General features: G+C 40.6%; 5 protein-coding genes across 5 annotated transcripts; 3 read left to right on the top strand and 2 right to left on the bottom strand.

The window, feature by feature from the left end:
- The first annotated feature begins 1,090 nt into the window (after positions 1 to 1,090).
- Positions 1,091 to 2,376, top strand: LOC131681479 (ubiquitin thioesterase otubain-like). Its single transcript, XM_058962290.1, has 2 exons — positions 1,091 to 1,451; positions 1,526 to 2,376. The coding sequence occupies exons 1-2, from the start codon at positions 1,338 to 1,340 to the stop codon at positions 2,249 to 2,251; spliced, it is 840 nt and encodes a 279-aa protein (XP_058818273.1). The 5' UTR covers positions 1,091 to 1,337; the 3' UTR covers positions 2,252 to 2,376.
- On the bottom strand, positions 2,273 to 3,652 carry LOC131681478 (U5 small nuclear ribonucleoprotein 40 kDa protein). Its single transcript, XM_058962289.1, has 2 exons — positions 3,410 to 3,652; positions 2,273 to 3,354 (listed from the first exon to the last, which is right to left on the bottom strand). The coding sequence occupies exons 1-2, from the start codon at positions 3,527 to 3,529 to the stop codon at positions 2,419 to 2,421; spliced, it is 1,056 nt and encodes a 351-aa protein (XP_058818272.1). The 5' UTR covers positions 3,530 to 3,652; the 3' UTR covers positions 2,273 to 2,418.
- A 5,189-nt stretch (positions 3,653 to 8,841) lies between these two features.
- LOC131681397 (T-complex protein 1 subunit delta) lies at positions 8,842 to 13,181 on the top strand. Its single transcript, XM_058962153.1, has 3 exons — positions 8,842 to 9,061; positions 11,510 to 11,562; positions 11,625 to 13,181. The coding sequence occupies exons 1-3, from the start codon at positions 8,956 to 8,958 to the stop codon at positions 13,065 to 13,067; spliced, it is 1,602 nt and encodes a 533-aa protein (XP_058818136.1). The 5' UTR covers positions 8,842 to 8,955; the 3' UTR covers positions 13,068 to 13,181.
- A 283-nt stretch (positions 13,182 to 13,464) lies between these two features.
- Positions 13,465 to 14,267, bottom strand: LOC131681360 (rRNA-processing protein FCF1 homolog). Its single transcript, XM_058962117.1, has 2 exons — positions 14,158 to 14,267; positions 13,465 to 14,079 (listed from the first exon to the last, which is right to left on the bottom strand). The coding sequence occupies exons 1-2, from the start codon at positions 14,158 to 14,160 to the stop codon at positions 13,471 to 13,473; spliced, it is 612 nt and encodes a 203-aa protein (XP_058818100.1). The 5' UTR covers positions 14,161 to 14,267; the 3' UTR covers positions 13,465 to 13,470.
- A 5,404-nt stretch (positions 14,268 to 19,671) lies between these two features.
- Positions 19,672 to 22,174, top strand: LOC131681450 (lipoma-preferred partner homolog). Its single transcript, XM_058962242.1, has 2 exons — positions 19,672 to 19,757; positions 19,818 to 22,174. The coding sequence occupies exon 2, from the start codon at positions 19,877 to 19,879 to the stop codon at positions 21,641 to 21,643; it is 1,767 nt and encodes a 588-aa protein (XP_058818225.1). The 5' UTR covers positions 19,672 to 19,757; positions 19,818 to 19,876; the 3' UTR covers positions 21,644 to 22,174.
- The last annotated feature ends 1,429 nt before the right edge of the window (positions 22,175 to 23,603 follow it).

Raw genomic sequence — 23,603 nt, 5'->3', positions numbered from 1 at the left:
ATCGTTTGATTTTCGACATCCATTGGTTTGAACATTTTTAAATAATTTGACCAAAAAGAGCAGGCGACCTACCGTTAAGAAATTTTTCACTTTTTGATTATTCTAACTCGATAAACAAATAGCTGTCAAGAAAGAAAATCGAGGGGTGTCCAAAATAAGTTGATATCAATTTTTTAAGACGTATTGTGAACACCATTTATTTAAGATTTTTTAGATAAAACATTACGAAGAAACCTTTTCAAACAAGTAACATGCATAAAACCAAATCAGACTAATTAAATCGATAAAAAATATTATAATTGTACATTTAAGTCCAATTTGAAAATGTATCATTTCCACCGGTTCCTCTTGGCTATCGTCGAAACATGAAACGTTTTCGGTGATATTTTTGAAAACTGTGGATACTGTTTAATTTTAAACAATTAGAGATGAACTAATGATATTGAAGCTTAATAGACAATCCAAGGAATGTAATTAAGTCATTAAATGAGAGAAAAAAACCTTTTTTATTACATAAATCGATAAAGCTGATTTTCGTGATTGCAACAATATTTTTTTCCAACTCAGGAAACGTGAAAATAACATTAAAATTTATAATAAAGAAATATGTTGACAGTTTGGATATATCATATCGAATTTCACGACAAATGATGCTCTGTCAGAAAGAATTAATGCGTTTTCTCGGTTTTCCCGCTGGGTTATTTTTATTTGACAAACACCATACAATGCACATAGTTTTTTTTTCATTTTGGGTGGCCAGATGTAAACAACCGCAGTTTTCCTATGTATGGTTGCCAAGTTTACAAGTTTTAAAAAACAAAAAAATCGTTTTTACCCAATTGCTGCATCAAACCAAACAAATGCAGAGAAATTTGGTAGTGTAGCAGGCAAATACATTAACAAGGTCCAAAATATGTAGGGGTCCAAATTAGGTTGGTTACCCTATTCTCGCCTCGTGACCTTTTCTTTGGCTGGGAATACTTCAATTATTTTGCAGTCAGTTTCTCTCTTCGCAACTCTTTTATGTCTTTAATATAGACTCTGTTTTTACTGCATTATCAGACAGATACTGTCATCTGGCTGTCGCGTCGTTCGCCAAGATTGCGGCGAATTATTTTGCCTGTTTTCCAGTGATTAGTGAGAAGTGATGAGAAAAATGTCGGCTTGCTAGTTATTCAGAGCATCGGGAAGAAAAAGTAGTTTGTCGGTCCACAAAAGAAGGATTTCGTACTTTCTAGGGTTTTCCTTTCCTGGATAAGTTGACGGTGCTGTGTAATTATTTAGATTTTCGTTCCGAGGTAGTGTCCGCTTCGTGAAGCGTAGACAAGCGGCACAAGATGAGCCATTCCGATAGCACGGACACAACCAGCAGCAGCAGTACTAGCAATGCAAAACCGGAGGAAAATCAGGACGAACTCATTATTAAGCAACAGCGAGAAATCGAGCAGGAGGTTGGTTAACTTCTATCAAAATTGGAATATTTCTAGTATTGAATAATTGGTCAAATTTTCTGCATTGTTTTCAGATTGCCTGTTCCAATCCTTTAGTAGGCGACTCTCAGGCCATCATAAGTCTCAGCTCAGAGTATCTCGATGATGCTGTTTACATTTCGAAGGTGAAAGATTTGTCTTCAAAGTATCGAGCGATTCGGCGTACGCGACCAGATGGGAACTGTTTCTTCCGCGCATTTGCTTACGCATACCTCGAGTACTTAGTGATGAACAAGGAGGAGTTCAGTAAGTTTTACGAGTATGCGGCAAAATCTAGGGAGCGACTAACAGATGCCGGATTTCCACGTTTCACGATTGAAGATTTCTACGAAACATTCATGGAAGTTATCACTAAGGTTAAACCGGAAAATGATGATACGACTAGAGCGCTAGCCGAGCTACATAAACTTTTCAACGAGCAAGGATATTCGGATTACGTTGTGGTTTATATGCGTTTGATCACCTCCAGTCATCTACAGGAGAGGGCTGATTTTTACCAGAATTTCATCGACGGAAACTATACAATCGTGGAGTTTTGTCACCAAGAGGTTGAGCCGATGTATAAGGAATCCGATCATATTCACATCATCGCGATCTGTTCGGCTTTGGATGCCGGTGTACGAGTCGAATATATGGACCGAGGCGATGGAGATAATGTGATTGCTCATGATTTTCCGGACGGTTGTAAGCCAAATGTATTTTTACTGTACCGTCCTGGGCATTACGATATTTTGTACCCCAACAAAGAGGTGCAGCAGTAAACTAGTGGGAATAAAACAACCTTTTCCGACTTTTTCAAGCACTCTATTCTAACCTAGAGATCTTAACCGCTAGTGAATCCTCTTATTCAATTACAAGTTCAAATCAAATAAAAAATGAAGAGGGAGTTTTTTGTTTTATTATTATAGTTGAAAGAATAGAGAAAGCATTAGCCATCTATTTCCCCTAAATACAATGTCTTGTCACTCGAAGCGGAGACGACGACCGGTTCAGTTGGATGAAAATCTACGTCGTTCACGCTACCATTATGACCAGGAAGTTTGTAAAGAATTCGTCGCGATGTTGTGTCCCATATATACACAAACCTATCCGCTGAACCGGAGCTTATTTTGGATCCATCGGGAGACCAGGCGCAACGCAGCAAATTCTTTTCAAAGTTATGCTGATGTCCGCTGAAAACTTTCACACACCTTTCGGCCGGAGCGTATGGTCTTACGTCCCAAATTCTTAGTGTATTGTCCATCGCGTTACTAAGCAGATATGAGCCATCTGGGGACAGGGAAAGACCTGTAATAGTGTCTGTATGACCTCTCAGCCGATAGATTATTTCCTTTTTGCGAATATCCCAAATTTTGATCTCGTTGTCGATTCCACCGGACATTATCTGCTCGGCAGTATCATTGAAACATACCGCAGTCACCTGATAGCGGTTATCGAAACTATGAATGCCACTTTTCTTCCGGGCATCCCAAATTCTGATAGTAGAGTCATCCGAGCCAGATACAATCAATGTTGGTCCACGTCTCGCTCCGCTGCAACTGTTGACAAAATGTGAATGTCCTTTCAGCTTCCGAATTCTGGTACATGTTGGAACGTCCCACACGGCAACAAATTTGTCTGTACTGCAGCTGTAAATATTGCCACCATCTGGCGAAAAATGAACCTCCATAATGGCACCCGAGTGCCCTGACATCATACCGACGTTTTCGCACTCGCCGTGAAAGTTCCACAGGAATATTTGCCGATCGAAACCGGCCGACACCAAATGCTCACCTTCCGGATGAAATTCTGTGGAGAAAATTTCACCACCGTGACCCTCGAGCAGCATGATTGGAGCCAGTAGACTAGACGTTCGTTCAACGTTCTGAAAGAGTAGATATTGGAATAGTGCAATAGAATCTTCGTGGTCTTTATCGTACCTGCTGCTCCATAAGTTGTTTATCTTTTGCGGTGTAGGTAATTAGGTCGGTTCGAGATTTCTTGTTGTGCGAGACAGGAACCAAGGCGTCCGAGGGACGCTTTTGCGCAGCAGACATCATTGTTGGAATGAGATTTTTGTTCTTCTATTGATTTTAAGGCTTAACACTACAAATTTCAAAAATAAAACGCGGCTCGTCGAGTTTCGTATTCCTCACTACACGGTAACAAACACCTCTAGCACATAACCAGACGTAGGACTATCATGAACTGTCAAGTAGCCAAAAAACATCGAATTGAATTCTATGAAATTTGTCATAGCAAAATCCCAGTGAGCAAATTTTCTGGCAGAGACCGCTGTGCTAGATTTCTGTAAGGCTTGGTTTGGCAGACCTGTCAGATTTCTGCGCGTATCCTGTTGGGTTAGTTGAGCTACACGCTCATCCATAACAACTCAAATTTGAGTAGCCAGCAACTCAATTTAATTAAAAGTGCACATAGTCAAAAATTGAGTTTTCCTCGTTTACTCAGTTTTGAGTTTGGGATAACAATGTCAAATTTGAGTACATTTTACTCAAGAGGGGAATACAGAAAATAATCATTCCGCATTTTTAATAAAAGTACAAAGACATTCATTGGCATTTCAAATATCATTTACCTGATCCTCCAGACCGTTGTCCAGGTGTTTGCGATGTTCGGGAACTTAATCCAAGGGTCGTTCTCTACACCTATTTCATGCCGATCGGCATCTTGTATAAATTGCCGAAACTACAAAAACACAACTGGAAGTAAGATTTGAAAGCAAGCAAAACTCAATGAAACTTACCTCCTAGTTTTATGAACGATCATCGGCTTTAACTTCAGGCTCTTTTTAAAATTTAAATCAACACCTAATTCCGCACACTTTTTTGAGAGTATTTTTTTCACTCAGAACTTTGAAGATTTTATGATTACTCAAGAAATGAGTTAGTTCTACTCAAATTAAAACTCATTTTTTTTATTTATTTATTAACAGATTAAGGCCGAAATGGCCTGTGCCGTATACAAAAGATTCCTCCATTCCACTCGATCCATGGCCGCGCGTCGCCAGCCACGCAGTCTGCGAAGGGTCCGCAAATCGTCTTCCACCTGGTCGATCCATCGTGCTCGCTGCGCGCCACGTCTTCTTGTACCGGTCGGATTGCAATTGAGAACCGTTTTCACCGGGCTATTGTCCGACATTCTGGCTACGTGCCCGGCCCACCGTAGTCGTCCGATTTTCGCGGTATGACAGATGGGCGGCTCCCCCAACAGCTGATGCAACTCATGGTTCATTCGCCGTCTCCATGTACCGTCTTCCATCTGCACTCCACCGTAGATGGTACGCAGCACTTTCCGTTCGAAGACACCAAGTGCGCGTTGGTCCTCCACGAGCATGGTCCAGGTCTCGTGCCCGTAGAGAACTACCGGTCTAATCAGCGTCTTGTAGATGGTCAACTTCGTACGACGGCGAAGTGTCTTGCGGAGGCCAAAGTAAGCACGATTTCCTGCCACGATGCGTCTACGAATCTCTCTGCTGGTATCATTGTCGGCGGTCACCAGTGAGCCCAAGTACACGAACTCTTCAACCACCTCGATTTCGTCGCCACCGATGCAAGCGGGCGGATCTCATTCTCTTCTCGTGAACCTCTTCCTATCATGTACTTTGTCTTCGACGTGTTGATGGCAAGTCCGACGCGCTAGGCTTCTCTTTTCAGTCTGATGTAGGCTTCCTCCATCTTCTCAAAGTTTCGTGCAATAATATCAACGTCATCGGCGAAGCCAAGTAGCTGAACGGACTTTGTGAAAATCGTACCACTCATGTCGATCCCTGCTCTTCTTATTACACCTTCCAGCGCGATGTTGAGAAACAGACACGAGAGACCATCACCTTGCCGTAACCCTCTGCGTGATTCGAAGGGACTCGAGAGCGTCCCTGAGACACGTACTACGCACATCACCCGATCCATCGTCGCCTTCACTAATCGCGTCAGTTTGTCCGGGAATCCGTACTCGTGCATGATCTGCCATAGCTGATCTCGATCGATAGTGTCGTATGCGGCTTTGAAGTCGATGAACAAATGATGTGTGGGCACATTGTACTCGCGGCATTTCTGCAGTACTTGACGAAGAGCGAACACCTGGTCCGTGGTAGATCGTTCGCTCATGAAACCCGCCTGGTACTGCCCCACGAACTCTCTTGCAATTGGTGATAGTCGACGGCATAGTATTACTCATTTTTTGACATATTGCTATTACTTTTGAAATTGAGTGCTCCGAACTCAAATTTTGAGCAGTTTTGAATGAGCGTGTAGGGCGAACTCGGTTTCGCTCGCGTTTTCTGGCAAATTTTGACAGGAACCGAGCTAAACCCTGACTTAACTCGGACATAAAGTGTGCAAAGATCCTGGCAATTCCTACCTGGTAGAATTTAGCACGAATCGAGCAAAACATCTGACAAAGATGTGGCAGGAAGCGTGCAGAGATCTTGGCCGTACATTTCTGGATCGATTCTGGATAAAAGTGAGCAGCATCGGTTGGTTTAACCGCTTCAGTCAGAAACGGTTGTTGCATTTGAGCGAATTCGTTGCCAGCATCAATTTCGCTTTGCTCAACTTTTGCTAACTTTTTGCTTGCCACGCTGACCGGGATGGTTTTCTCTTCTCAGTAAGGTTCGGCTGGAATTCTGGCTGGTTCTAATACGCATTCCGGCTGCAGTGACACAACCGATTTCAAACTATCCGGATTCCAGCTTTTTAGGTGCCATAATGGTGGTCTCAAATGTTTAGTTCGTAATACGTTTATTGCCCCTTTTTGACAATAATCGTTTACGCCAGCTTGATAGCAACGCCCAGTTGAGGATGTCGGGCGTTCATTGCATAAACATCCAACGCATTGGACTAACGTAGGATCATTTTTTCTCACTGGGCGGATGACGTAAACGATTATTGACTTATTTGATGACTAGGACACCAACACAGTTGCAATGTGTATAGACAACGTATACATATAACGCTATGTTTACAATTCGCCATCTGATTTAACCTCATTTGGAAAAAAAAACTACCTGATTTAACCTCAATCTCGCACTAACACAACTCCCCGTAGATTAGTCAATTGTCAACAAGGGGCAATAAAACGTATTAGGAGCTAAACAATTTAGACCGCCATTATGGCTCATAAAAATCTGGATACGGATTAGAGCCAGCCAGCATTCCTGCTAATTTTCCGGCTCAGCTTAACTGGGTTATAGTTCTTACCCGCATACAGTGTCAGACAAAACAATTAAGATTTCTGACAGGTGATTTACAACCACAGATGCAATGTATCGCCAAAGGATTTTGGTTTGTTTACATCACGAAATACCTAACCTCAACCGGTTTTTGCAGTGCAAAATGTTTTGTTTTCCTCGCGAAATAATTCGGCACCGTTTCTTTTTTAACGGGAATAGAAAAGCTTATAACACCATCTTACACGCAGAAAAATGTATTGTAGTTACAACAATATCCTGCACTCAAAAAAAAGTAAACGTTATGCCTATTGATTTTACACATAGATTTTTGCAATTAACGGAGGCTTATAGACACTATTTGCTGGCACATAAACCTAATGTGTGTATTTACAAGAAATATTAATCTTACATTCACATTTCATAACTATTAGCCACATAAAACCCCATTCTATAACAATATGCACATATAACTTATGTGTGTGCATACATAGTTTATACAGTTGACACATAGAAGGTATGTGTGCGCGTGATAACAATAGCATTTCTTCTTCATATGAATTTTAAGCGGTTTGAAGCAAATAGAATTAACGTTTGGATTTTTTTCAGTGTGGTTCAAGCTCAACAATAATTATTATTACCTCAGAGCTAATAGTATATATTGTTTAAATCAATCAGTAATATTGTTATTTTTACAATAAAATCAGCATTTGACGTTTCTTGGTTAAAATCACATTTTTGGTTGAATCAACAACATTATTATTGAAACGACCATCATTATGATATTGTTTTAATGACGTATACACGGTATGCTCTACAATATATTCTTGTTGAAATAACAATGTAATTAAATCAAAATATGTACTTTACGGATTTATACCTATTTATTTTTTCGTATATATAAAAACTAATAATATTTAGCATTTTAGTTTTATTTTCAAATAAACATAATTTTTTTTTATTTATGTTGCAGCATTTTCCGAAACCCATAGAATCGGGTTAAAACAAAAGGACAGCTCCTGCATTGTTCGCCAACGAGCGAGTAATAGGAAGTTGTACTATAAGTTTTAAAGAAAATGTTACATTTAATATTAAAAAATAAGTATTAAACTTACGGTTGACCGATTGGTGCCAGCAAATAGGTATTTCTAATTAATTACAACATGTCTGTCTAAAGTTACTTCAATCTGAATAAAGCAAAAAATATACTACACGCTGATTTGTTATTACGTAAGATCATCATAAATCCAAATGTGGTTGAAATCACAATAATATTGTAAAATTAACAATAAAACAATGTTTATTTAACAATCCAATTGTTTGATCCAACGATAGAATGTCGATCAGAATTAAAAGTGATAATTGTTGGTTTAATCGTACGAAATTTCGCTGCGTGTTCTATTAAATTCTTCTCATAGACTGGATAGTTCGACTGGTCTGTCTATGAAAGTACCATCTCTATCACTTGAAATACATGCGTTTTGACAGCTCGCAGTTTGATCACAGAGAACAGACATATAAGCTAGAACAAACTTTACCGAAAAACCTGTGTAAACATTTACATAATAATACGTTGAAAATCACCATCGCATACAGGTTCGCATGCGTGAGGCATCATTGTATCCAAGTTCGCACACATGTCCCGTATAGCGATTGCTGGCCAATCGAAGCGCCAGTCAGTGGCAAGTTGCTACTTGCTGTTGTCATTTCAAAGCGACAGTTTTATTTCTTACACAAGTTGAAAACTTTACTTGTATGTCAGTTCTCAGTGGTTTGATCACTCGCTTTTTGAAAGTGTGGAGTTCGGGTTAGTGGGACCCAGTTAAACTCATTCCGGAACCGGTTCGAATTTCTGAATGGAGTCAGTATGGATTCCATATCAAATGCAACAACCGATTCCGACTCAATCGGTTTCAGAATCGGTTGTTGCATTTGATTTGGAATCCATACTGACTTCATTCAGGATTCCGAATCAAATTCCGATTGGTTTGACCGGGGAAGTGCGCAATAAAAGTTTGAAATTGCTTCCGATTTTTTATAGCAGGCATGTCATCGAACCGAAAAAATCGATGTTTGGAGATAAAAGATTTTGAACAGAAAAGAACGTTCCTTATAAAACCACCTGCCAACACTGGCTTTGCTTTACACACCGTCACAAATGTCAAACGATCATTCATCGCAAGAGCTCATCCCTTCGACGGTGCACGCGTTTCCATTCCGAAGAAAATTTTCCAATTTTCGAATAGCTGCAGTTCTTTGAATTTTGTCTGATAGGAAAAGTGTTAATTTTGTACAGTAAAGATGGTCGTGAAAACAGTTGCAAAAGGCGCCCGACCTCAGGGACAGGCCTATAAGGATAAAAGTAAACCGGCTGAGATCCGCCAGAGCAACATCAATGCTGCTAAAGGTATGTCTGAGTGGGCGAGTGGGTTGAACCCTCTATAGGTTTCAATAAAACGGCAAACTTTGTGTGTTTGAGCTAAGCACGAGCCATTTTGTAGGTTATATGAATTACCATTGATTTGATGTTTGTTTTTTTTAGTAGAAATTACGTCCTGAAATCTCTGGAATGTTCTAAATTAATGTGAATTTGTAACACAACAATCTCATGTATTTTTTCCTCTTATGTATTGGATGGAACATATCTAACCTCAAAACAAAATGAGTCAGATGGTACTTTTTGTCGGCTACCATTGTATAGAGGACAAAAATTATTCATAAATGGCCATCATGTGAAATTTTGGTCAAAATGTGAAAGGGCACATTTCGTTATATTGTAATTGTAATTTTATTGCATACGGTATTCTGTTGGTTTACACCTAGTATCAGGACAAGGAAACAATCACCCTTATTCTTGTTAACGACGAATGTGAGATTCGTTCGAAAGTGGTTCGTATTCCCGTTTACGACAGCAAAATCAAATGGGTATACTATTCGTTCGAATCGCTTTCGAACGAATTTCGCATTCGTCGTAACCAAGAATAAGGGTGTATATTCCCCTTTATTACAGCGAAATTTTCTACACAATTGATAATTATTATTACACTGATTTTGTAGCCTCTGTACTTTAACCCTTGTGACGGCAAGCTAAAATCCTAACATTAAAGGGCAAGCCGGGCCTCTCAGGCCCGTCTAAATTCAAGCTCCTTTTTGCCGTTCTCATATAGAAAGGTTATGCAATCGGTCGAAATTTCGACTTTTTAACCGAGACCCGCAGGGCCAAATCTCTTATACCATTCGACTCAGTTCGTCGAGATCGTAAAATATCTGTATGTGTGTGTATGTGTGTTTGTATGTATGGATGTATGTATGTGGCAAACAATCTCACCGATTTTTCTCAGAGGTGGCTGCACCGATCTGTACAAATTTTGTCTCAAATGAAAGGTACAGCCTTCCCATCGATCGCTATTAATTTTATTATTGATCCGACTTTCGGTTCTGGAGTTACGTGTTGAAGAGTACAATCACACAGCAAATTTCCATAGAAACTGATACTACCATTATGTCCAAATGATGCAATATATATTAAAATATGTGCAACATTACTTGGCTTTGCATGTCTAGATCATTAATGACCCACCGAAGGCACTTCGACCACATTGGCCAGCTATGGCGGTTCTTGATGCCTTGGGGGAACTTACCATGTTCCTAAGATAATGTCATACCTATTTCTCAGCGAATTCTTTACCGATTTTTACAAACTTGGTTTCAAATGAAAGGTACAGCATTCCCATTGGCTGCTGTTGAATTACTAATTGATCCGACTTCCGGTTCCGGAATTACAGGATGATGAGTACAAACAATAAGCAAATCCCGATTTCAGCGTATAAGGCGATGGATGCAAAAAGATCAAATTTTTTCCAAAAGGTGAGTACTCGGAAGATCACGTTGACTGTCGATTGGTTCTGAGCTCTATTTCGTTTGAACACGACCAATAAATGCTTCTGGGTTGCTATTAATTTCTTTTGATGCATAACCGGAGTACATATTCAGATTTCTCTTCCGAGTCTGCATCAGATTCATTGTCGGAAGCAATATCATTCACATCTTCTTCCTCGCTTTGCAAATCAGTTTCGGAATCGTCTGCTGTTGAATTTGCTCGAATTTCTTCCATTATTTCAGATTCTTTGAGACGATTGAAAACATGGGCATATCATCTTATAGCCGTTTAAATATTTTGTTGCTTTTAGATCCTACAATTTGAATAATTACGACAACTATAACACAGAGAATAGACAAAAAATAGACAATAACGACAGAGTTAGGTTATGTTGCATCCAAATAATTGTCAAGTAGACCACAGTGGGTGAAATAAAAGTATTTACCCAAAAAAATATGACACACGTCATTGTCGTATGCTATTTTTACAAGAAATGTATAGAATTCGCTCAAACTTTCAAGATTTTTTTCTTATAAGAAAAGGTAAAAAGATAAAATCAATCAAAACATGAAAAAAATCCCTGCTAATATGAAGATGAACTCATCAAAATGTTTTTTTTCATATAAATATTAATGTATAAAACCCGTGGTATTCCTAATAAATATTGCATGCACACCGGGCCTGCCAGGCCCGGCTTGCCTTTTTGTGCAAGTAAAAAATTCAAACATTGCTGCCCATTACTCCATAGATGAAAATTTCACAATTCTTTATTTTTGTTATAGATTTCAAAGCTACTTATAAAAATTTCCAATCCCAAGCTTATACTACATACACATTTTTTTGTAACTAAAAAATTGTAACGTGCCGGGCCTCTGAGACCCGGTTGCCTTTTTGAGGGTTAACAAACAATTATGATTCCAAAATTTTTTTCTCCGTTGCAAAAGTTGTATTAAAATAATTTATATTTTATTATAGCTATTGCTGATGCGATTCGTACCAGCTTGGGACCTCGTGGAATGGATAAAATGGTAGGAACATCATAATCATTTACAGTTAGCATATTGATTCTTACCTTTACTCTGTGTTATAGATTCAATCGGGCAACGGAGAAGTAACCATCACCAACGACGGAGCCACAATTCTGAAGCAAATGAACGTACTCCATCCAGCTGCCAAGATGCTAGTCGAGCTGTCTCGTGCACAGGATGTCCAGGCGGGAGATGGTACCACGTCGGTAGTTGTTGTTGCCGGTGCTCTCTTGGAGGCAGTGGAAAAGTTGCTTGCTATGGGCATTCATCCGACAGCGATTTCCGATGCCTTCCAGCGCTGTACTACCAAGGCCGTTGAAATTTTGACCGAAATGTCACGGCCAATTGAGCTGACCGATCGTGAGTCTTTGATCAAGAGTGCATCCACTTCATTGAACTCGAAGGTCGTTTCGCAGCATAGTAGCCAACTAGCACCAATCGCAGTTGATGCAGTGCTGAAAGTGACCGAGCCGGGACAGGAAATCGGAGTGGATCTGAAGAACGTTAAAGTTATTCGTAGCTTGGGTGGAACCATCGAAGATACTGAACTGATCGATGGGCTAGTCTTTACTCAACGATCGAGTGGCGTGAATGGTCCGAAGCGAGTTGAAAAGGCCAAAATTGGCTTGATTCAGTTCTGTATATCTGCCCCGAAAACCGATATGGATCACAGTGTTGTAGTCTCGGATTACGCTGCGATGGATCGCGTGCTGAAGGAGGAACGTGCTTACATTCTAAACATTGTGAAACAAATCAAGAAGTCTGGCTGCAACGTTCTGCTAGTACAGAAATCAATTCTTCGAGATGCTATTTCGGATTTGGCACTGCATTTCCTGGACAAGATTAAGGTGATGGTTGTGAAGGATATTGAACGAGAGGACATTGAGTTTGTCTGCAAGACCTTAAACTGTCGTCCGATTGCATCGCTTGATCATTTCCTTCCTGAGCATTTGGTGAACGCTGATTTGGTGGAGGAAGTTTCTAGTGGATCCAGCAAATTCGTGAAATTCACCGGTATTCAGAACATGGGAAGGACAGTTTCAATCGTTATTCGTGGATCGAATAAACTCGTACTAGAGGAAGCTGACCGTTCATTGCACGATGCTTTGTGTGTTGTACGGTGTTTAGTTAAAAACCGTGCTCTCATTGCTGGTGGAGGTGCTCCAGAAATTGAAATGGCTCTTCAGCTGGCTGCTCATGCCCAAACACTCGGAGGAGTAGACTCGTATTGTTTCCGTGCTTTCGCTAATGCTCTGGAAGTGATTCCTTCGACACTGGCTGAAAATGCTGGATTGAATCCGATTGCCACTGTGACGGAACTTCGCAATCGACATGCTCATGGCGAAAAAAATGCCGGAATCAATGTTCGGAAGGGGGCGATTACCGATATCTTGGCGGAGAACGTCGTTCAGCCGTTGTTGGTGTCCACATCGTTAATCACCCTGGCAACGGAGACGGTCAGATCAATTCTTAAAATTGATGATATCGTTAATACTATGCAGTAAACTTGTATGTCATAAATTCAGTCTTTTCACCCAGCTTCTTTCCGCACATAATACTTTACTCTGTACCCATCGAAATAACTCATTTTCAACATTACACTATAAATAAAATAACTACACAGTTTAGTTTATTCAATTGATTGTGAAATAATATCCTGTAATGGGGTCCGGCGAATAAAAAAGTTACATTGAAAGTTCAATTGTGACTAAAAATTGAGGGAAGTGAGAGCCGAAAAAACTACACATTTCGGTTTTCAAACGCTAGTTTCATTAATTTGAACACCTAGTATTATGGAAATCTAGAATGTTTGCGAACTATTATTGGGTTTCAAAATTCAATACCCTGGGACGTGCTCAATTTCCAGCCAATAAAACACCCATGTATACAAAACAGAACTTTTATTTATTACTTCTTTGCCATTGGCTCGAACGCATCCGGCATTCGTTCGATCACATATCGGTTCAGGGCCACGTTCATGATAGGTACCCCGGGGATTTTCCTGATTCGTCGTTTCAAGTCTTTATCGTTGGTGGCTACAATGTAGCATTTGTGCTGGGTAACGCGCTGCACAAGACAATCGTCAGCGTACGTTCCCCTATGCATGCACTTGATTCGCTCAAAACGTGAGTCCTTGATGATGCGAAGGGCCAGCTTGTACTTGGAGCCTAGCTTTTCCAACTCACCCACAACGCAATCCGTGACGTACGGGATACACTTGGCGTACAAACAGTCCATCATCGTCTTGACGATGTCCAGTTTGTTTTTTATGCTGAAGTTAATAAAGTTGGTGTCGACCAAAATGTGGTACGGTGGCCCTAGCTGCGTGTTGTACTGGAAGAACATGGCTGAGCTGACCTGGGGCTTCTCCATTACCTTCAGCTCTGTGTCCGTGGATTTTTTCTTTTTCCGAACATCACGATCTGTTGGTTTTAGCCGACTGTCGGTTGTTTTGATCATTCTTTTTAGCTGCGCCGAACGCTGCGATTGCAGTCGCTTTAGTTGTATCTTTTTGCCCTGAAGAAAAATAAATTTTGTGTTTATGTAGTTACACTAACAGGTAGTAAATAATATGAAAAAGGTTACAAGTATTACCATTTTAAGAACAGCGAAAAAATACCAAAATTGAATAACACGCTCTAATCACTGAAGAAACCAACGTAGGATGAGCAGCACATGTTTATGTTGACAAAATTTTCTGTTACAAAATCATCGAATGCCCAATCTAACAATACATCGCATTTTTATGACAGTTGCACAGTAAAAAATATTAGCACAATGTAAGCTATTGGAAAAGACTACACTGCAAAAAAATTACCTATTTAATTAATTCAAATTCTTCATTTTCTGAAGTTATTCGAGGTGCCAACAAATAGGTACATTTTTGTTTCAGACAATGGTTACTTTTGATCCATTTCACAGCTACTCGATGAGGTAATGCCAACGGATATATTGATCCTAATTATGGGTGGAAAATCGTTTAAGAATAATTTCAAGCAAGTTAACCTACAAACTATGGATCGTAGCGGAACCTGCAAATAGAGACCATTAATAAATTACGTAACGCAAAAATTGCCCAAAATTTACTCAACCCTCCCCCTATGTAACAAATTGTCACATATTTATTTATTCTCCCCTCCTCTATTACATAACAAAATCTTTTAAAAAAAAAATCTTCAGTAAAAACGCGTTACGTAACGCTTTAGCTTGCTCCCTCCCCGAGTAGAATTTTACAATGGTATTTACCCTACAAACAATCATAAAACAATAAATATTATAGTTATTACTGTTTCACAATTGTTTGACGCAGAGTTCTCGCAATAGAATCTGAACTCAAATCAGACTTCTGGCGATTTATATGTGGTTAAATATTCAATATGCATGAAATTTACGAAAGGCTTTTGACATTTGAAGATTTCATGTGGGATCGTAGAGTTCATGCCGTGTATCCGCAGCCATATACACGATTCGTATGAACTTCACCAGATCAAAATCTGCTACTAAACCTTCCATTTAAGACTAAGCTTGTGAGAATCGAATATGCCGTTTTCCAAGGAGCCGAAGAGACTTTAATTCTGAAATATTCCAAAAGGACTTTGTCTGGTCATCAGCGATCAAGAAGGCTCCTGTAAAGCTAAATTTAGGTCTTACAAACAAAGGTACCATCAGCATTTACCTCAAGGGGAGCTATTATCCATTATGAACGTCAATTTTTGTAGCCTTGGAGTGACAGGAAAGATGGACTGAAAAGTATGCGAGGATATATCCACAGCGACCATCAAGCGATGTGGTACAGCACTGGTAACAGGACACGGTTTGAATAACGTGGGAGATATATAAACGGTTGAAGGTGGAAAACATCTATTTTTCACAAGGACGTGTCCGTCGAAGAGCTTAAATTTGAGGGCATCCTCTTCAACCTAAATGCGAACGAGTTAACGGCAGCACTAATAAGGGCGTGTAATGGTTGCATTACCGAGGAATCGGAAACCGAGAAACGCTCGCCGGGTACAATACGACGATTACCGATCTTCGTATAGGTTACCTCCGAGCTTGGAGAAGAAGTTAGAGGACACGTAATGACACCGAAAGAGGGAAGCGAGCTGCAAGAACCGCTCTCTACAAAGTTAAGCTGAACAAGAATGCCTGCATAGATTGTGATTTGCCACAAAGCCAACGCGAATTTTCGAGAAGACGCCTACCAAGCATGGGAAAAATCGCATCGTGAACTGTTCGTTCGCACTTCATAAGCAAGCTTTCTTCAGTTGTGATGTATTCTGTTAGCATCGAAAATGATACCTAGCAACCTGTAGCGACGGACACACGCGTGCCAAAACTATAACAACCAACGAAGGAGCACATCAGTTGCGTCTTTATTCTATCCTTCCCCAACGCGGATAGCTTCGTTCGCGAAGCTCTTCTCGAGCGGTTCGCGATTTGCATAGGATTTTCATTATATAGTTTTATTTCATTTTCATATTCGTACAAAATAATTAATGCTTGGAAAACCATCTACCGTTTTAAAACTAGCCGATAATCAACGTTTTTCAAAATTTGCAACAATGCACCGCTGAAAAAATGACCGCAAAAAAACTTTAGTAGATCAAATTACTTGTAGTGTACCACAAAACTACCCATAACGCACTCTGTCAGCAAAAAATCCTGTGAAAAAATATGGGGTATGTTTTATTCATGCATCAAGAAACCTTTATGAGCTTCGCGAAGCTACGTGATAAACATTCACGAGCGAACAATCAACGCTGCTCTTAAAAATTTTAAGTTTCACTGTTTATTCGCAGTTTGCTTATCTAGTGACCTACTGTGAAGCTTTTACTTTTCTCCCTTGGTGCGTTGTTCATCGTTATTTAGTGAGCACAAAATTGTGGTTACTTGGTGATCCACAGTCAGCAACAGTCGCGCGAGTGAATGAATTTTCCCATGCCTGACGCCTACAGTGTTGGCATGGCAAAGATGAATGGCCCAGCTGCACCACCTGAAAGGTACCCGGAGAAGATGGAGGTCGCAATCGAAATCTTTTCCCCGCAGGAAGCAATCTTCGCCGTACAGTGAGGAGGATGATCACGAAGAAGGAGCTCGAGTTATCGACAAACAGCTGATCGAGATGACGAAAGCCATGAAAGTGAAGAAGGACCCAGGACCAGCCCCAAACTTGCTGCAGAAAACAGCGATTCATGATATATGTCTCTTGGTACTGTTAGAGAGAGTAATCCTTAACAAGCTATCCAAGTACACGGACCGTGAGAACGGCATGTCATGCAATTCGGCTTCCTTATAGGCAGGTCTAGAGTGAATTCCATCCGAACGGTTGTGGGAGCTGTGGAGACAGCAGAGAAAATGATATCGCCATTGCGTGGTCGTAACTTTAGACGTGAAGAATGCTTCAACAGTACTAGGTGGGAAACACACACTCAATTCGGCTCGGTAATTTCTCAACAGCCGTGTAGTCAGCAAGTTTAGAAACTGATATATCAGTAAAGTGAGATTAGTTTGCTGTATTTCGATGAAATATTTTCCGAGTCTCGCGTCACTCTGACTGAGATCTCAGTAAAAAAAAATGTTTGCTGAGTCCACGCTATTGAGATTTCGGCAAAAGATGCAAAAAAGCTGAAATTCGGCAGAAAAAATTAAGTGTGCAATCCCAATGCCCATTCGCTGTACAGCATGAGTAACTCTGCAGGATATTACAGAGCTACTTTCCGTACCGAACACTGATCCACGAAACAGACAAGGGTGAATAACAACTACGACTGACGCTCCGCGGCCCGACGCTGTGGAAGTATTGAAGTTGAATCTTCCCAGAGATGTAACGATTTTCGGTTTCGTGGATGATGTGGTGTTCCAAGTAACCGTAGAATCACTAGAAGAGGTGGAGATAGTCACCACGGAGACGATTGCTCATCATAAAACAGCTGGTGTTGACTAGCAGCCAAAATACAGCAAAAGGCGAAAACAATGGTTGGCCCTTTAAGTAGGATTTATGGACTATCCGAGTAGATTGCGACATAACTGGGAGCTAAATGACTCACGCAGCAAACAATTGGTTACTAGAGAAATTCCGCCGCCGTGGAATGAATGACTCATTGGGATAGCTCGTGAAAACAGGAACTAAATGGCTGACAGAAACGGGAGCCAAATGTTTCACGGAAGTTTACCGTTGCGATCAGCCGAATAGGTGCTCGGAGCTAAACGGATCTAATGTATCATTTTGTGGCAGACATTTATCACCTTGTATTCCTCAGAAAACATGTCCTGGACAAGATATAATCATTTTCATACACACACATAAAGTGACACCATTAAATCTGAAACAGATTGTTAAAATCACGTAAATGAAACAAGCGAAATGAAAATTTCTACAAAAGAACATTGCGTTCAAACATCTTGTGATCTCGATCATGTATAGGGTTATTTTCGGAAAACCCGTTCGGAAGATCAAGAGCCAGCCTGTGGAAGACCAAACAGTTTTCAACTCTACCGCTAGGTAGTGCCAGTGATCATGCTATTTTTTGAGTTCGCTGTATCTCAAGACCGAACAATTTGAATACATAAAATGGGTAAAGTTTTTTTTACTGTGCACGTAAAAAGCTGGATGTTTCCGTTTAGGTCTACGCTATGTCGCCGAGCTGAGCAACCAAGGCGCAATAAAGCGATTTTTGACAGTATACGTCCCTAAAGTTTTTTCTCTCTAATGACTTTTGGCTCAGACCTATTGGTCCATAAAGTAAACCCCTACCCGCTCGGACGTGCCTGGCAGGATTCCCCCCAGATAGCCGGCAGCGAAATAAAAACTCTGGCAGAATTTCTGGGGGTCTGGCTGGCAGAGCGCTGCCCAGCCGGCCGGCTCAAATGCAACAACCGTTTCTGGCAGAATTTTTCGCCTTACGGTTATTAACGGTTTTTTTTTCTGCCGGATTTCTGCCAGGCACGCACCGGCAGGACCGGTTTTGTACCGCTTCAGGTTTTGCTTGTATTTTTTTTAATTTTTTCTTAATTTTATGTAAATTTATAATAAAATATGTCTGTGGACATGAAATTCATATTACTTACCTTGATTGAAACCAAAATCTTTGTTTCTTCCTATTTTTTCATCTGTCAAAACCATCCTTCTTGGAAAAATATAAATATGGCGAAAATGAAACAACGATAAACAAAACAGAACCGGTGAGGCGAATCTGCCTGCCATAACTGGAAGGAGTATAGCTGAATTCTGGCAGCGCCATTTTGATAATTTTGACAGCTGCCGGAATCCTGACGGATTTTTGCTGGCTGCCCTTTTTTCTTCCAAGCGGGTAAGAGCATGTTCAGGAGTGTTTTAGTTCTAGATTCATAATTTTGACAGTTCTATAAAATAAAACTGAAAATTTTAAAACTAGAACTCGCTGTCCCCAGCAGCAGTTTCAGCGGATGTTCTATTCAGTTTAAAATTCATGTCTCGCCATGCCTTCAGCGTTACTGCATTCAAATTCATTTTTCCCCAGTCTATCGGGTCTAAGCGTCTGTGCTGAAAACTTTGCATGTATTTGAAACACAGTTAAACGTGTTTTAAAATCAGCAACAAATAGAACGGCGTCGTATAACAGTTTTAAATTTTAAAACAAAACTGTTCGAAATTATAAAACAAAACGCACTGCTGGGGATGTGAATGTTTCAGTTCCAGTTCTACTTTGAAACTCCTATACAAAATAAAACGCTCCTGAACATGCCCTAAAGTTTTCTGCAAGTAGTAAGATGACATGCCCCGTGTATCAATCCCCTACTACCCGATCTCTACCCCAGTAATGTTCAGCCGGAAATGTGCCGGGATTCTGGCTGGTCCCTGCTAGTATTCCGGCTCCAGTGACACAACCGATTCTAGATAAAATCGGTTGTGTCACTGGAGCCGGAATACTAATTGGAACCAGCCGGAATTCCGGCTCATTTCAGACTGAACTTTACTGGGTGGTCATAAATGTTTTGACGAAAAACAACAAAATTCAGAAAATTCGGATCACACGTATTATAGTTTTTTTTTCTCAGTGTAGTTAATGTATCCTGTCCTTCCCCTCGCTGCGACGTTTTTGCTGCTTTGTTTACAAAAGTCAGAATGATGTCATTCGTTCTTTCCAGACAAAAGGAATATCTTGCAGAGTGATCACTTTTGATAAAAATTGCAACAGCTCACAAGTTTATGAGTGGTAAGGGTGTGATTCATTATAATTACTACAAACAACGGAAGTGACTCAAAACATTTCTAGATTCATTCACGAAGTAAAAGCGGTTGCCGCAAATCTACTCTCGCCAAATATTGACGATAATGGAAGATATAAACTCGCAGCACGTCCATCGGTCGCTGAGGTCACCAAATGACCACCAACAACAACAACCGCAGTATGGAACACTCCCGGACAGTGGTCCGGACGGGGTCGGTGTTCCCGGTATGGTAATGATGGGCCGGAAAGGACCCGCCGTCCCACCAAAACCGAAAAAACCTTCACCCTCGACGGTGCCCCCGCAGGTTCCAAAAAGTTCCCACGTTAAACAGTACATCGAGCCGTCTTATTCGACACTACTTCAAGGTCAAACCGGCCAATCTGGTTTGGAAGAGCATGCTTATACCAATACGTCATTTGGAGCTGGAACTACTGGGAAGATGGGTGACCGCAAGGTGACATTGGATAATGCTGTTGAGCTACAGCAACAAAAGGAAGCGTTGGAACATCACAAGCGAATGATGCATATTAAAATGCAACAACGAGGACAGGCGGATGGGGCTGTATATGAAAATACTGCTCCGCGCTACTATGAAGGAGATGTAACGTACGCTAATGTTCCAGGAGGACCGAAGAACGGAGATGGTTTAATTTACAGTAACATTGTTCATGGTGCCGGACAAAAGAAGCCGTTTATACAAAGGCAAATATCTGATGAGCTTCCGCCTCCACCGGCTCAAGATGTGCAGGCCCAATTGTCGTTAAATGAGCTGTCCTTGGAAGAAAATGATGATGAATTTCCTCCACCTCCTAGTCCAGTTAGTTCGTCGTACAGTGAGCTACGGCGAGCGACTGATCCGCCCTCGATTGGGTGCCAGCCACAACCAACTTACAACATGGTTGGACCAGGAGCTGTAGGACAGACCTACAGTAATTTGGCTCCGAATAATCAGATTTATGCTAACAACATGCATCATCAATCGCTGTATGGTACCTATGGTATGAGTTCCCAGGGTTCTACTACGTATGAATCGATCTACGAACCTATCAATCCTCGTCCCAGCAGCCAAATGTCTGGTAGATCTAATTATTCACTTTACACACCATATGTAAACTCACGTGGCATAAATAGTCCCAACGATAGCCTGATCACTAACGCTTCAAATCAGATTCCTCATCGTAATCATGCTCCGAAAGAATCCGAAGTGGACACTTTAACTGATTTGTTGGTGCAGTCTATGGACAACGTTCAGGATCCGGATTCGTTTGGAACGTGTGTAAAGTGTGGTGAACGAGTAATTGGTGAAAATAACGGTTGTACGGCGATGGATCAAGTTTACCACATTTCTTGCTTCACTTGTCACCAGTGTCAGATCAATCTGCAGGGCAAACCGTTTTATGCGTTGGATGGCCAACCGTATTGCGAAGAAGACTATCTGAACACGTTGGAGAAATGTTCGGTTTGTTTGAAACCCATTCTAGAGCGGATTCTGCGAGCCACAGGAAAACCGTATCATCCCCAATGCTTCACCTGTATCATTTGTGGCAAATCCCTGGATGGGATTCCGTTTACCGTGGATGCAACCAATCAAATCCATTGCATCGAAGATTTTCACAAAAAGTTTGCACCACGATGCTGCGTTTGCAACATGCCAATCATGCCAGAGCCGGGTCAGGACGAAACAATTCGCGTTGTTGCTTTGGATCGCAGTTTTCACATCAACTGCTACAAGTGCGAAGATTGTGGCCTGCTGTTGTCTTCGGAAGCGGAAGGACGCGGTTGCTATCCGTTAGATGATCACATCCTCTGTAAGAGCTGCAACGCCAAACGGGTCCAGGCGTTGACCAGTCACATGACGACCGAGTTGTAAATTCTGGTTTGTCCGCAAAACATTGGACGGAATGTGTCATCGCTGTCTTGTTTCTAGATGCTAGAAAGGCAGAGCTCGTAAGGATTTCCCATAATTCGATATCGTTAGTCATTGGGTAAATGTTTTTTTTTTCTCTTGGAAAGTGCAAAATACTAAAACCGAAAATTTAGCATGTAATAGCAAAAAGACGAAACTTATTTGTTACACTACTCTTGGCTGTTAAATTAGTTGTAGATGAGTCAATGCAGAAAAAAACGTATCGCTCGACCATTTTATCATGTCTATTCAAATGTTGCTGTAGGAAGACGCGGTAGCGCTTCTAAATATATACATGTTAGACTTCTATCCATACGCATTTATGAAATCTAATCATTCCACTAAATAAATACTACTGAATATTATATCGTTAGTCATCAAATCGCATGCTAAGCTCAAATTTGAACGTAATTCTAGATAAACTCGAACCATTGCCAATAGTGAGTAAAGAAATCGAAAAAAAGAATTTTATTCTTGTTAAATAAAGATTCGTAATTATACCTAAACTTTCTCGTACCATTCAGCAAGTTTTTAACTGATATATGCCAGATGTAGTAGCGTCGGAAGAATAACACTGAATTATAACATTGAAAATGATTAATAAATTGGTGTATTGGACATATAACCAACATTTACAATATTTCGAAAGAATGGTCTGGAAACTGATGTAGGAAATTATTTCCACTTGAATCTTACTGTTTGTCGTAAATGATCGGATTGTCGTTTTTTTCGAGAGTTGTCCTACTGGAGTAGCAGAATCCTTTACCGATATCTCTGTAGAAGTGACGTTGAAAAATTTTACTGACTGTTCAGCTGTGCGAAAGTTACAGAACTGAATTGAGTGTGTGGTTCCCCGTTAGAATCGCTCACTACAATTGCAGACGAAACGGAAAATGTCACCCACTAAAACATTGCTTAAAGCCAATTGCAGCGGACCATGATTCTGAATGTGCTATTCATTGTACGGTTCAGATATGTGCGAACGTAGGGACTTCGTGATCGCGTTTATCATCGCGAAGGGCTCGAGCGTCCGTACGTTAACGTGTTCGATCACGTGTGCGTTTGTATGTGGCGTATGCTAACCAAAGCCGTAGCGTGACCTTCGGGTGCCCTTGGCGGAGTTTCAGTCTCGCGCCCTTTGCGGCATTTGTCTAACCAATCTAACCGGCAAGAAATCAATATGAAGCGCAACAAATACTATAGTTCTGTGAAATTTAACCTATGAGTTCGATGCATATTTGTCTCTAATATCATTCAAAGTCAGATGTTCGAAGGTTACGGATGGAGCATTTTTTTCGGAAGACTTTGGGAAATACTTGATGGCGACGGATCGTTCCGCAAGACTGGATGTGTGGATCAGTTTATTGAGCTGACGATTTATTGCCTCCCGGATTTTTCAGACGAATGTGGTTCGATCGATTCTGACTCCCGCTTACTTTTGATATCGTTATTTATAATACAAATCTCATTCGTACGAAAAAAAAGATCCGTCGTAATGCTGAATAAGGCTGATTTACTTCCGATACTTGAAAATTGGTGAATTTCTTAAAAAGCCTATTTCCAAAACATTTGACCACCGTTTGTTCGTGTTTAACTGTCGCTCATTTCATGGAAACTCAAGAGGCTGTAAAATTTTAGCTCAATGAGACATAATTATAAACATAATACATTTTTTTTAATTCTATGCAGTTTGATGTACATTTCTAGAGCGATCTTCCCCTAGTATCAGACACTGACTTCCCGTTCAAATCATACACATTGAACTCTGATCATTTTCGATCATAGACAATCCGCTAAATATTTCGAAAGTACTGACGCAGAAATATCCATCGTGACAGTTTTCTCGAAAGTGTGCCCAGATAAGTTCGGAATTGTGTTATTCTGATTGAAGCCAGCAAACTACGTTACGGTGACAAGCCTTTTA

This window comes from Topomyia yanbarensis, chromosome 2 (assembly GCF_030247195.1).
Source record: "Topomyia yanbarensis strain Yona2022 chromosome 2, ASM3024719v1, whole genome shotgun sequence".
NCBI lineage: Eukaryota > Metazoa > Arthropoda > Insecta > Diptera > Culicidae > Topomyia > Topomyia yanbarensis.
Note: the sequence above shows the minus strand (reverse complement) of the source record. Positions and strands in the feature narration are given on the sequence as shown.